A 15,134-nucleotide genomic window follows, 5' to 3' on the forward strand; every position below is an offset into this window, starting at 1 on the left:
TTGCTATTTCTTTGGCTTTATTTTTCACCTCCTTGTTATTTTATTCTTTTTTCTCTTCAATTCAAAAATTCAAAAAAAGGCATTTTGGAATTGTATCGAGTATTACTCTGCCTACAATTAAACATTGGCAGAAGGGTTTACAGCCAGAGATGCAGTAACTCTAGGTCTGTGCAAGGCCCTGTTACCCCAAGTTGCTTTTGCTTTTATACATCTCACAGCAAAGGAACCTTTGTATGGGTTTCCCCCTGTCCTGGTGCCTCACAGGGGTGTGTCGGCATTCCTGTGGTGCGGAAGCCGGCTTAGCCAGCCAATGAGAGAGCCTGGGGTTACAGAGTTACTCTTGACAGGATGCATGAAAAGACATTCTTGGCTCTCTTCACCCCTCCCACACTGAGGCGTCCTAGTTTATGTCATTTTTTTCCCTGAAAGCAACATTTAAAAGGAAGATTGAGAAAGAGAAGAAATATTAGCTTGGGCGTTAGAGATTTCCAGGGGAAGGGAACATTTCTCTTTTTGAAGAAGGGAGATCGAGAATGCGCACAAAAATACAAGACTAGAAATAAAACAACAGAGAAGACAAAGGTAACGATTTTAAATTCTAAGCATTTCATCCTCATAAGAATAAACATTGTGCTATTTATATTGGGCCATATCTTGCCCAGATCTAGGGTGACTTTCCTGACAGACAAAAAGGCAGAATTTGGATTTAAGGAGAAGCCTTGCCACTTCTGAGCAGCATGTAAAATAGAGTGTGTATATATTTTCATGGACTTGTTATCCTGCTTCAGAATTAAGCAAGAGGAGTTGAGTGTTTAATTAACTTTACAGGAACTGCTTCCAGGCAGAAATAAACAAATACCATATAGCATAGTAACTAGCATTTTCTCTTTTGTTTTTTCTTTTCTTTTCTTTTCTTTTCTCTTTTCATTCTTATGGTCTCTTTAAGCCAAAGTTTGGTTTAAACATAACTCCTTTTTTGGAACTTGACAAGTCCCTGGCCTGAAATGCGGTTTCATCGAACAAGGGCAAGTTTCCAGCGTGTGATAGAATGGCTAGGGCAGGAACATTTGAGAATTTTTTGCTCCTCAGCATGCTATTCGGACTTTATTATTATCTAACAAAGGTCTTTTCATGGTTCACAGTGGTAGGTTAGGAAAAAGAGGCATGTGTGAGGTGGAATAGAAGCCACACAGGTATTGTTCCAGGTCATCTCTCAGTGAACCTGACCAGACATTTTTCACTATGATGCAACTTACTTTTCTTTGCACATGTAGGATTTCCTACTATGACTCCCAACTTGCAGAATGTTAGTTGTGAAATGAGTCAGCCTGTTTTTCATTCTAAAGTTCAAAGATTTATATGTTTCTTAGTTTTCTCCTTTTCTCTTTAATGAGAGATATAGCCTTATCCCGATACCTAATGGTCATAATAAGTTGCTCCAAAGTATATACATAGCATCCATTTCTGTAAGGATTTTAAATACTAGCAACTCCCTGGCAAATCTCCAAAGTTAATTTCAACTTTCCTAAACTCCCAACTATAGGAAATCTGGTGGTTGAGGAAGGAGAGAGGGAGTTGACTTTAATACTTTAAAACAGGTTTGTAGAATGGTATGCTTAAATAAGATGAAAAATAAATACAAGACTGCAGTGCTATGTTTACTTTGGTGGAGCATGCAGCACTAAACATTAACATCTCTAATAAAAGTTAAGAGGTTCACTTTTCAGAGTATTGGGACCTTGTTTTGGAGAGTTCTGGGGAAGTCTCTTTTGGTGGCCAGCCCCTTTAATATTTCCCATTCCTTGGGTTTATTGTCACCTTGCTTGCCAGAGAACTGATAGGCAAGTAACATATCTTGAGTTGTCTTACACTGTGAGATGGGTGGCATATCAATTTAATAATACATTTAAAAAATGTCATGGTTCTTCCTTAGTTCTATAATCACAACCATGTTTCTTGCCTTCTCAGAAAGCCAGTAAAGTATAGATAGTGGAATACCAGCTACGCTGTTTTCAAAAATCCTCTTGGATGCTTTTGTACCCACAATTGTACTTTTGCTTCTGTTTTGTTGATCAAATTGACATACATACAAGCATGCCAAAAACGAGAAGTTGACATTGTTCTAAAATAATATGAACTAAAAGAACAACAATTCCTTTACTGCCTAAATTGATTGAACTGCTGTGTAAACATCTGGTGAATTTATAAGTATGTGGTAAGGAAAACATTTGTGACTATGGCAGTGTGCAGGAGCATCGTATTATCTAGAAACTGGAGGGTTTCATGGAAGGTGCAGATAATAGGGTATACTGGAAAGAGGATCACGAAGCTGAAGAATAGTGATGCAAACAAATGTGAAGGTCTAGAGCAGTGGTTCTCAACCTGTGGGTCGGGACCCCATTTGGGGTCGATCGACCATTTCACGGGGGTCGCCAAGCAAGGCTGTCCGCCATTTTTTTGTCCACCATTTTTTCCCCCTTTTCCGGCGGGTGCCTTACCTCCCTTGGGCTGGGCCAGCTGGTGGTCGGCCTGCTCCGTCTCTGCCGCTTGCCAGCTACGCCTCGGCTGGCGCAGGGGGCGGAACCACACATGCGCGGCGCTCCCGGGCAGGGAAAGTCCTCAACTTACAACCGGTTGGGTAGTCCTCGACTTACGACCGGTTTAGTCCTCGACTTACGACCGGTTTAGTCCTCGACTTACGACCGGTTGGGGTCGCGGCATTAAAAAGGTTGAGAACCACTGGTCTAGAGGAAGACAAAGAAAGATATTCAAAGATTAAGTTCAGCATATGTGGGATGTATGCTTTGTACAGAAGGAGGCACAGACAGCAAATTATAAAAGTTTAAAGTGCTTCCATTTTTAATTTCCAAAAATGGTTTGCCTTAGATCCCTAGTATTAGCTTGCTAGTTTTGCTAAAGGGACAAATTTTGAATAAAATATGATCAGTTAACACACCTGTCCTCTAAAAACTATAGTTGTAGTTTTCCTTTATACTGCAATTCCTGGCTCCTTTACTGTTGCTGACTTGGCATCTGGATTGCTAAGGAAAATATTTCTGACTGCTAGGCCAAAAGTATTCCATTGCTGAACTGCAGTATGTAATGCTAGAATACACAGCCACATCTGAAATATGACATCCTGATTAACAAGCTGGTTAATTGTGGGTTGGTTGGAATGGCAAATGGATGTGTAGACAGCTTGAAAATCCTATTCAAAGAAAGCACAATAATATTTCTTCAACAAATGGAGTGCTATAAGAATTAGTCCTAGGTCTTCTATATTTTCATTAATGATTTGAGTGAAGAGGTGTGGGGTGGGGGATGGTTATCAAACTGAAAAATTATACAGAATTGGGTAGGAAAGCTAATACACTAGAAGTCAGAACTGCAATTTTGATCTTGTAATTTGGAAAACAAGCTGAAAATAATTATGAAATTTACAACTATAAAATTATTCATAAACAAAAAATTGAAACCAAATTGAAAAATACAGCATTGGGCATAATTAGCCTGTTAATGGTACTTGTGGGAAAAATGGAATAATAGTTGATTGTAAACTTTGCATCAACCACCACTATAATATAATTGCAAAACAGGCAAATGCAAATATTAGATTTCATTAAATGAAGAATAATTTTCAAATTATGGAAAATTAAGTGTTCTACTTGTTTTTGTTTTTGTCAGATCTGTGCCTTATGCATTATATCCAGTTCTGGATATCACACTTTAAAAGGGATTCTGAAAAATTGAATACTTTCATCAAAGATGATAAAGGAACTAGAAACTAAGCCCATGAAGAAACTTCATATGTTTAGTCTTGAGAAAAAATTATTTGAGAGGGTGGGATGTGATAGCACTCTTCAAATATTTAAAATGTTATATGGACAAAAAACTTATTTCAGAGTGCTGAACATGATTGATTGATTGATTATATCTAAAGGTCTCCCAGGTCTAGAATGATTCTGGGTAACTTACAATGTAAAATAGATAAATAATTAAAAGGAACTTAACAAATCACTGATGGTGCTCTAAAATCATCCTACCTGAACCTCTGGGAGAATAACCATGTTTTTAAAGATCTCTGGAATATCACTGGGGTTGGAACCATGTTTATTTCTGCGGGGATATCATTTAACTTACAATTTAATCTAAGGAAGGCAAATTCCATTGAATATTACAAAAATGTATTTATAATAAGAACTGTTCAAGAGTGAAATCATTTATGCAGAGAGGTAGTTTTCCTTTCAACTGGGACTAGACAGTTCCTGCTCTGAACAAGAGTTTGAACTTGATGGCCTAAATGATCAATTCAAAATCTGATTTTTTAAATTGATAATTCACAGAAATATCAATAAAAGTCATATAATTTAAGTACTCCATGATTTTAAAATATATTCTCCATATAATTTGTAACCTATTCACCTGTATACATAAAGATTTGATCAATAACTCAGTTTTCTAGTCCAGTCCTCACCCATTTTTCCATTGTTCCTTTTTCCAGGCATATTCTCAAGATGCATACTTAAAGGGCAATGAACCATACTCTGGAGGGGCACAGAGCATTCCTGAGCCACCACCTATATGCTATCCTCGTAAAAATTATCCATTTCAGTCAAGACGGGATGTTTCAACAGCTGAAATTTACCAGGGGCAACAGGTGGATAATAGGCAGTCCTACCATTCAGGGTCCTCAGGCCCATCTTCTCCTTTGAATAATACTGCAGTTCACAAAACTCATCTAAGTGCCTGGACTGAATCCAAACAAAATTTTGCTAGCAACCATTCCAGTCCTGCCCACTGTACAGAGGAAGTACAGTATGGAATGACTCAACGAGCACCTATTCCCAGGCATATCCCAGCTTCTGGTTCTTTCTCCCAGTACCCCAATAGCAGTTGTCCAGGTTCTGTAACCTCCCCCTCACCTTACATTCCTCCAACTTACTCTATGCCCAACCATAGCTGTTATGGACCCCCCAAACATCTTCCTGATCATCAGTCACATGGTGGATTGAAGGATGCGCATCGTGAGGGCAGGCCCTCACGGGAATGCATTCGAGCTGGACCCAAATCTATTAGCCATCTAGAATGCCAGCAGGCCTTGTCCAATTGGATCTCAAGTCAAGTACCACGGCGAAGCTCTTCAGAGGAGCGGTGCAGTGCTATGCCACCTCGTTACCGAAGTGTATCACAAGACCATCTGGGAGATGTTCCGTCCTCCCGAGGATGGTCTCATAGTGCTTCCCAAGAAACTTTAATCCAGTCTTCAGCTCATGATAACTGGAGTTACCGTGCAAGATCAGATAACTATCTCATGAAATATGGGCAATCCATGGAAGCTCTTGAACAGGCTGACTTGGTTTCTCCTAGTTATGGGAGGTGCATATTGCCATCAGACAGGTTTTACCAGCATGGGCAAATTAACCGAGCCCAGCCTAATCATCCAAGTACTCGTATTCCTTCTGCCTCTTCCAGAGATCCTCCCTCTATACATGTGCAAAAACACCCTTCTCAGCCCAACCTCCAGAGCATTGATGACTCTGGTTATATTGGCTACCGAAGCTACAGCCCTTCATTCCAGCGTCGGACTGGCTTGCTCCATGCTCTTTCTTTCCGCGATGCTACTTTTGGTGACCTTCCAACATTTAATATTTCTCAAAGGCAATTGAGTCACTCAACACCATCCTATGTTGAGAAATCTTTACCTACTGCTGTGCTTTCAAGTGCTCCTTCTACTTGTCCAGACCCTTTCGTGGCCAGCAACCCAGAGATCCTAATGGACCAAAGATCAGCTAAACAGGAGAATGATATGAAATCTTTTGAGCAGATTTCTTCATCTCAAGCTATAGAACCATTACAGTCTGATGCTGAGGAGAGAAAAGATGAGGTGGTTCTTCGACAAAAGCCCCCAACTGGACGTAAAATGCCTCCTCCTGCAAGACAGATGAATTTTGTCTTCCCCAGCGATTTAAAGGAAACAGACATTTGTGATCCACCGGCGCCGGCAGCCAATAAAGAAAACAAGAGGGGTGTGGCCCCTTTGGCTACACCAGAGGATTCACTTGCATTCATCCCATTTATTGGTAAGTTTACAAACAATACTCTGTGGAAAGAATGGGTTGACTAGTGTAAAATTGATAAATGTGTTTATGCCTGGTGCACTATTTCAAGATCATTTGGAAAGAAGCAGAAGTAGAAGCTATTTATGTAGCTATATTTGGACCCATATAAGTTGTCCCTACCCTTTATTTATGCCATTTCCTTGTGTCAAATATGTTTTTGCTCTTCTACTTGACATTTTTCATAGTCAATGTATATGTACAAGATTCAGCAGTCCATCTGCATTTAAAAGATAAGACCACTCTTTTGAAGACAGCAAAGTCCACATTTTGGACAGAGAGGACCGCTGGTTTGAAAGAGGGGTCAAAGAGGCAATTGTGTCAAAATTGAACAGCCCTCTCTCAACAGAGGGGGAGGGATATGACATCATCTATTTCCAGTCTACATCCAGTCCTTTCAATGGTTCCAGGAAGGCTCCACACACATTTGCACTACTCAGGTGACCCTGAAAACACAAGTAAGCCTCCAGGTAGCACTAACGACTTGCTAAAAGAATGTAAATGACTAGCTGTCTGCAAGGAGTATAAATCCTGCCATTCCCCACCATCCGGTTAGAGCTGAAGAAGCTTCTTGGATGAGAAGCAAAATGTCTTCAAAGAAAAACAAGAAAGTCCAGTTGCCTCATGAAAAAGCATCTTTGGGATAACTATGACCTGGATGACTGAGAATCTCCATAGATACCTAGATTCAGCAGTTTAGAATGTGTTCAGTTTCTCCATTTTAAGTCTCCTGATCATGTGATTAAGAGCTGTGCATATGCAGCCTGCCTGCGCATTCCAAATGCAGCACAAGAGAAAAGGAGAAACTTACAAAAGCACAACATATAACATAAGAAAAAAGTATTGACACGTCCTATGTGCATTGCTGGAGAAGAATTCAAATAGCCATTCTTGCATGTTTTCCCTATCTTATTTACATTTTAGGCACATGTCTATAAGTGATTCACGGAGGCAATTTTGAAATGGTGAACTGAAATTGGAGAGCTTGCATCCATTTTTCCAAACAATCAGCACATTAGCTTCCCCCCAATAAATACTGTATATGTACAGTTTATATCCAATGAAAGATTATTCATTCTCCCTCTATACAGAGAGTAAGAGAAGGGAATCTTACTTTATTAAAAGGGTGATAGTGAAACTGATACAGGGGTCACTTGGCTTGATACAATGAGGAGGCTACAATTTGGATAAGCTGTATATTATTTTCTTCTCTACCTTGATTTCTGATCTACCATGCCACAACCATTTCTTTTTCAGTGCATGTATCTTTGCTTAGTCACCCTTTCCTATACATCTGCAGACATGGGCTGTACCATTTAGAAATGATTCCATGTTTTTGTGGGAATTTGGGAAAAGGCTTCCTCTGATGAGGGCATTCTGTACTCTTCCATGCTGTACTTTGAACACCTTGGGAACTGGGTGCCACCATTCTTTGTGGTAGCTAAAGGGGATAGTCTTTTACCCCATCTTTTACTGTACAAGTAGTAACCCATAGTGAATGGACATGATTATAAGACTTCAGCCAGAGATTTGGAATGAAGTACCATGACTATATTGATGTTTTTCAATTATATATCAACATCTCAGGTCCAGAGTTGCTGTGGAAATCTTGCTTCATTTTCTGGAGATTGTTAGAGTTTGGATAGGAGAAAACCATCTAAAGCAGGCGTGTCCTACCTGTTGGCTTGCCTGGGCCACATTGAGTGAAGAGAAATTGTCATGGGACACATATAAAATATATAATATAATAAATGTATATAAATGCATTTTATATAATCCATCATTTTATGGTTGTTCTGTTTCAGATGAACCGACAAGCCCCAGCATTGATCTGAAGGCAAAGCACATCCCTGCTTCCTCTGTGGTTTCCAGTGCCATGAATTCTGCCCCAGTGCTCTCTGCTAGCCCTTCTTCACCTACTTTTACCTTTGCCATGAACCGCCATTATTCCCAGGATTGCAGTAAGTACTTAGCCAACATTGCCTTCTTGAACTTGAGCTATTCAAATCTGGATCGCAAATTGGCTTGCAAACATCCAGAAAACTACAAGACGACAGCAAATAGATAGCCTTTTTGTACAGCATTGCTGCTATCTATTACATATCCAGATTTCTTCAGCTCAGTCTGACAGCACTACCTTTAGCTCAGAGTATCAACCTACTTTAGCTAACATTAGTGGGGGAAAAAGCGAAAGAATGGCGAAACTCTTGAAATTATGTAACAAAATTATGCTAGTTCTTAGGGAGATCCAATCCCTTCTCACCATCTTTCTCTCATTTACTTATATGCAATTTTTCATTGCTAGTAGTTACCAGGTTGTTGCATAAATTAAAAGCAACATCTGAGAAACTGGGAACTCAGTCTCAGAGTATGCACATTTTTTTTGAAAATATCTTTTGTTAATGAATGCTAGGGCAAGGAATAAGTAAGTAGCTTGCTACAACTAGTACCCTTATTGTTTGTGTGGGGAAAAAGATGTTGTTGTTCTTTTCCTATCCTATTCTGGGCCATTATGATAAATTTTACTTATAATTAGGAGAGTTGCAATTTTATTCAAATTAGAGAAATACATGATTTATTCTATATTGTTCTAGAAGAATTTGCATAAGAATTTCTCCTTGAAGTGACTTATGTAAAAAGGAAAAAAATGATAGCATGTTTACAACACATTCCACTGAAACTGAATCATAAAGAGGCAGCTAGATGGAGAAGGAAATTTAGAAAACCATCAGCCTTAAGCTTTAGACTTATAAATCAGTTATTATTAAACTATGACTATATCTAAGGTAGTCATTCTTAAATTCTGTGCTATGAGAGCATTATAAGGAGCTGTAGAATGAAATTAAAAGCTTCCACAAGCCTGAATTATTCAGTGATGAATGTGGGTGGCTGTTCATATGTGCATGCATGCACATATGCACATGAACACTTATGAAGATATAAAAGGTAGATCATTCTGATAGTAGGTCACATTAACTTTTTTTATATTTCCAAAGTGTATTCTTAGGGCTATAAAGATACAGAGGCTCTTCAAGTTAAATTTGGTTCTTGAATCCCAAGAAATATATCTCAGAGTTACCAGAAATTTAAAGAAGAACCATATTCTCTCTCTTCCTAGATGTGAGATGTGTACTAAGAACTGACATAAAATTATTTATTGTGGCCTACATGCATTCATTCAGTAATAGATGTACATTAAAGGTACAAGAGGAAGGATTACCAGTGAAAGACTTGGAAGTGTAGGGAAGAAGGACAAGGTATTTGCATTTCTTGCGAACATAATCTGTTTAACTTCCTTCTGTAAGATATCAGACAAAAGAACAAAAGGCCAATTTGAAGTATTTCTTCAAGTTCTGATAAAGAACATAGATCAAGAGATGCAGAAGGGATGGAAGTCAATGGATTTCATAGAGGTCTTGCTGATAAAGAGAATAATCATGACCAAACTGAAAAGAAGCAAAATCTGACTCTACATCTTTGATAGATAGACCTCCTGGGTGATTTATTTATTACAGTAATTTGTGGGTAGTCTACATTCAGATTTCAGCTCCTTGATCTTAATGTTGTCTGTAAGGGCACACCTACAGTTTTCTCCATAAGCATGAGCATCAGAGCACTAAACCTGAGGATAATGTTATTTTAGACAAATTTCTGGCAACCACTATTGACAGATACTCTGCTGTGAGATATACTAATGGGAGAGGATTCAATTCACTCTTGCCAAAAAATGATAGGCATTTCCTTGACGTTCTAAATTAGTGCTTGGTGCTTTAAAATATGCGTCTCTTATTTGCCTCCAAGCAGATTAGGCTGAGCCTCCCAGTTTTTACAGAATCATATTTATGAGTATTTTTTTTCATGGTTACCCCTTCTTGTAACAACTGTATGCTAAGTTGCATTTTTGACTGAAAAAAATTGCTTTTATTATATTGTCTGTGTATTGCCCTGTAGAAGCTCAGGGCAATATTTTCTTTACATTTTCCCTGAACAAGAGAAATTGACTTAGGTAGGATATAGAAGTTAGAGGAGATTACCAGATAACTCAGTGGGATGAGAGTTCTTCATGCTCAGAATTATCTGAGGTGGCTGTGTTTGAACTCAGAAAGGGATTGTTCTCTCTGTATAATGTTCCCATCTACTTTAGTACATTTTCTTTGTGGATCCAGGTTCTTGAATGTGATGACCTTTTTTGGCCCTTCTGTGCTGTTTTGTCTTTGCTTTTTCTTGCCAACCTTTGTCTGTGTACTTGTCACAGGCAATATCAAAGCCAGCCGTCGATCTTCCTACCTCTTAGCCATAACCACAGAACGCTCCAAGTCATGTGATGATGGTCTGAACACATTTCGGGATGAGGGAAAACTTTTAAGGTGGGTCTAGTACTTCGTTCATTCTTTCTGGCATTAATGAAGAGCAGCTACATAAAATGGGAGGCAGACTAATTCTGCAGTACAGTTTTGTTTCCCTTGAAGTTTACATTTGCTTTGTCTCCTGGCAAATAAGTTTTCAGAGCAGTTTTTAAAAAATTGCAAAACCTCTTAAGCAGAGCTGAAGCTGTAAGTATCAGCTCTCTAAAGTAGCTATTTCCTGCTTTCAGTCTTTGGTTTTTAGAGCAAAAATAATCTTAAGAGTTGTGTAAGTCAATAGGTGAAAAGTAAACATATGACAATATTAAGATATTTTGATATTGAATTAGATATTTGGGTTCAGTAAATAGCACTTTTAAAAAAACCTGCATCAGTTATTTTAACCAAAAATGCCAATTAAACAGTCCTCCTCACACATGTAATTATGTATATACGATCTATAGGGAATTGTTAATGCTGAAACTTTTCTCTAAGACATATGATTGTCTATGGTTTCCACATGCAGATTTGGGATTGATTTTGATAGTGTTAATACTACTATCATTGTATTAGTTATAAGAACTAGTACCTGTTTCATTAGGTACATCTCGCTGAATTGACTAAAACTTCATACTCTAAAAAATGAGGGGTGCCCATTGAAAGGGTCCTATTCAGTGAGTACAACTAGCTAGTTCTCTTTTTAATTTGTATTGTTTATGGTAACCATATATATGCTCTATCTGCAGGAGGTTGCCAAGCCGTGTGCCTAGCCTACGTATGTTAAGAAGTTTCTTTACTGATGGGGTGAGTATTTGTGGTTCTCTCTTTAAATAAATGTGAATGGGTAGATTTGGTTTCCTTTTTTCCCTGTAATTTGGAGAAATCTAAATAAAGATTTAAAAATTTACTGACATCACACTCAAAAGCAATCTTTGCAATTTCTTGTATACGGATTTATGAAGATCAGGGTTTTTTTCTGGCTAAGGGGCACATTTTATTATTATTGAGACCTCCATAGGCTGCAGATGTTATAACTGGAAAATGCAGAGGCATATTATTGTGTTGGGGAGAGAATTTACCCTTAATATTTCTGTGAAACATTAATTGATACTTATTATTTTTTGCATGTTTTTGCCAATGAATAGCAAAATAGATTCCACTGATTCTGTATATAAAAGGAGTTTGGGTATATACTATCAAAATTTGATATTGATTTCATTTATTTTATAAACAATGTTATACAACATAAAATGTGCCAGTATGAAAAGGTCATCGGCCCAATCAATTCAATTAAATGGAAAACTAGGATCTACTGAGTGCTGTATTAAACTATCACAGCTAATCTAGATGACTTATCTAAATCCCATCATCATAATGAATTTTTTTGCCATACAGATTCTAGAGGCATATCATGCCCTACTTAAAATAAATTACTAAAGACCTCCATAAAAAATTAAAAATTAAAAAGATCATTTTTACAGCTTCAGCAATCCACAGTTAGAAACATAGATTTGAATTGCAGAAGACTTGACACAGTAGTAGCTTTTCCCAAGAATGGTTTTTCTATAAAAATTACCTGAGTGCGGCATAACATTATGCATCACAAGGTACCCCAGGATAATATCTAGGGATTTACCACCACCAGAAAATCATGGAGATGTGAGAAACACGAATGTAGCATGGATAAAAATGGACAAAATAGGATTCATGACAGTAAGAAGAACATTGGTACTTGTTCCAGAGTTTGCTAAAGAATACCTGGATGACTCTCCAGACACCTTAGTGAATACACCATTGACTGATGAGTAAAAAATAAAACTTTTCAGGATATACAGGTGTTGTTGTATCTGAGAGAACCTATCACTGAATTCCACAGTAAGAATCATATACTTGTCAAGAAATGACAGTATTATGACTGTGAGTCCTTCCCTGTCCCAGAGTGGATGATTTACCATCACTGAAAGAAACATGGGTTTTGCTTTGTGTCAGAAAAACTACAGGAGAGTTTCAGCTTATTTGTCAGCTGAAACTGATGTGCAAGTGGCTTATGTGCAACAAGGCAATAATCTCAGCATATAAGGAAGTCCATAAGAAAAACATATTCACTGTTTTGGAATGATCAAATCAAAATCTGGAAGTAAAACTCATCCAAATATTATGGCTGGACCTGAAACAAGAGGTTCATTCCAAAATACTTTCAAGCAATTCACCATTGAGGAATGGGCCAAAATTTCTTTGCAGAAATATGAGAGACTGATTACCAATTATATGTTTTATTGTAGCTAAATATGGTCCCTCCAGTAACAGTGGAGGTAATTACTTTTCCATACTGGCATGTTGCATGTTGAAAGATACATGGATTCACCACTGAAAAGGAGTTAATAAGATGGAATTGGGTTTTATTGGGTAACACTGGCTTGTGGTTTTGTTGTGGGGGAACAATTCTATGAAATTGAATTAGCTTTAGGAAGATGGCAGCATTTTGGTTGATTTAGATTTGAGTCAGTGGTCAGACAATTGCCAGAATAATTCACAAGTCCTGCTGTCCATATACATATTTTTCTTTTTCCTTCTCCATCTATACTTGGAACGAAAGCAAATGTCATGTGGTAGGAAGATTATTGAAGAGAGTATATATGTCAGAGAGACTTGGTTTCAGTTACTGTATATATCTAACTGCACAACTTTGATCTAATCACTATTTTCAACCCTGACTTACTAGCAGTCAGTGTATCTTTTCTTCTTTTCCCCTTCTCCAAAGTAAGCATATTGTTTTTCCAATCAGACAACATACTGCTTGGTTAGGACAGCTGTTCCATTCTTCTATTTAATCACAGCAACATCCTTCTCTATATTCAACCTTTTCTTTCAATATTTCTTTTAATCCACTGATGATATTTATTGAACTGTGTTTTCCTCTCTTCTAACAGTCTTTGGATAGCTTGGGTACCTCTGAAGACACACGTTCAAAGAGGCATTCCACCTCTGATCTTTCGGATGTTACTTTCAGTGATGTGAGGAAAGAGGGCTGGCTCCACTATAAACAGATCCTCACCAAAAAAGGCAAAGTATGTCTGACATTTTCTGTAAGGCTCTCCTTAAGAGAAAAGAATAATGTTGAGTTTGGTGATATAGGGTATCTCTGTTCATGTGCATAATAAGGTGTGAGGAGGGAAGAATTGTAATTTCACAAACCCATAAAACCTGAACTTATAATGACTTCAAGAACGAAATGTTTAGATAATAGCAGAGGTGATAATTCAGTAGAAATACCCAGAGAATTGATTAGAACAGATTAAGTTGGCCAAAAATAAAATTAAGTTGGTCAAAATAAAATATTGATTTCAATGAGAATTAAGTATTGGTAGAAAAGGCAAATTGCAAAAGGGTTTGGAGCTCTATGTTCTTGGCTGAGATTAAAATATTGGGGGCTTTTGAACCAGGGTGGGTTGTTTGGATCTTCTAAAGCCTGTTAGATTGCAGATGTTGTTTCTGTTCTGTGACTATTGACTGTGATCACTGGGGTTAATGGAGGTTGGAGTTTATTAATACCTGCAGGTACACATACGTTTCTCTCCTTCTTTAAAGAAAAGATGGTTGAACTGAGGCATAATAAAGAATTATAAAATTGCTCCTGAAGAAAATAAGAATATGCAGGGAATCAATCAATTTTTTGCATTTTGATTGGCAAAAAAGGAATGCAATTGTCATTAAGAATTGGCTGCTTCAAGATGTGGCTCTATCATCTGAAATCAAAGTGGGTAGCGAGTAGTAGGTGTTGCCCGCCAATTGGGACACTTATGGATTTTTCTGGGGAAAGAGTGTGCTGGGGTAGGTGTATTTTCTATATTAAAAAGTCACTGTATGTTCCTATTGTTTATTAATAAACAGTTATATGGGTCCAGTGCTGTCTTTTGGCTATCAGGGATGATGAACTTGTGGGCAAGTGGCACCAATGATTGTTTCTATTTTGAGGCTGCTGTGAATAGGAAGAAGTAAATCAAGCCAGAATAATACAATAAGGGTTTGCTATTCTGTGCAAACAGGAATCCCTGACTTGCCTGAGCTTCAATTTTTTTTCACTGTATTCCTTCATATAGGAATGAAGCCCTATTCAGTACAGCAACCCTGATTTTTTCTTGGAATTTGGATATTGTGTCCTTGTTTCCCTCTTTTTCTGCTGCTAACCAACAATGTTTTAATGTTGAGTCTTTCTTTTGCAAGAGGCCTAAGTGAATTTTCCATTTAAGTGTGTTCACCCCTAAGTCTGTCAGCTTTTGGTAAAGCTTTCCCCTTTGTAGGGCATCTCATTTCTCTTACTAAATCACTATGGCGAGGAAGAATCCTATATTCCTTCCCTTCCTGCTTTTTCTTTGCCTTAGACTGGGTTCTTACTTCTACCATCTTAGCCTCCTTCTTTAATTCTTCTTCTAAATACAACCCTCTGTAAGTGGAAAATAAGTTCCAATCACTAGGTTATTTATTTATTTATTTATTTATAATTTAATTTATACCCCGCCCTTCTCCTCATGGGACTCAGGGCGGCTAACAGCCTCATAAAAACTACAATACAAATACAATAATTAAAAGCCGAATTAAAAAGAAATATTTAAACAGGCCGATCAATTAAAATTATCCTTAAAAATCCCCTGAAACTTTAAAATCATTAACAATT

General features: G+C 37.7%; 1 protein-coding gene across 1 annotated transcript in view; it reads left to right on the plus strand.

Moving 5' to 3' along the window:
• ARHGAP23 (Rho GTPase activating protein 23) overlaps positions 1 to 15,134 on the plus strand; it is a 75,017-nt gene that overhangs the window by 22,342 nt on the left and 37,541 nt on the right. Inside the window, exons 4-8 of the mRNA XM_029283060.1 lie at positions 4,502 to 6,080; positions 7,922 to 8,077; positions 10,372 to 10,483; positions 11,206 to 11,263; positions 13,390 to 13,527. Coding sequence (XP_029138893.1) covers positions 4,502 to 6,080; positions 7,922 to 8,077; positions 10,372 to 10,483; positions 11,206 to 11,263; positions 13,390 to 13,527 — 2,043 coding nt within the window. The remainder of the gene's footprint in view (positions 1 to 4,501; positions 6,081 to 7,921; positions 8,078 to 10,371; positions 10,484 to 11,205; positions 11,264 to 13,389; positions 13,528 to 15,134) is intronic.

The sequence above is a fragment of the Protobothrops mucrosquamatus genome, unplaced genomic scaffold (assembly GCF_001527695.2).
Source record: "Protobothrops mucrosquamatus isolate PMUCROS unplaced genomic scaffold, P.Mucros_1.0 scaffold10, whole genome shotgun sequence".
Lineage (NCBI taxonomy): Eukaryota > Metazoa > Chordata > Lepidosauria > Squamata > Viperidae > Protobothrops > Protobothrops mucrosquamatus.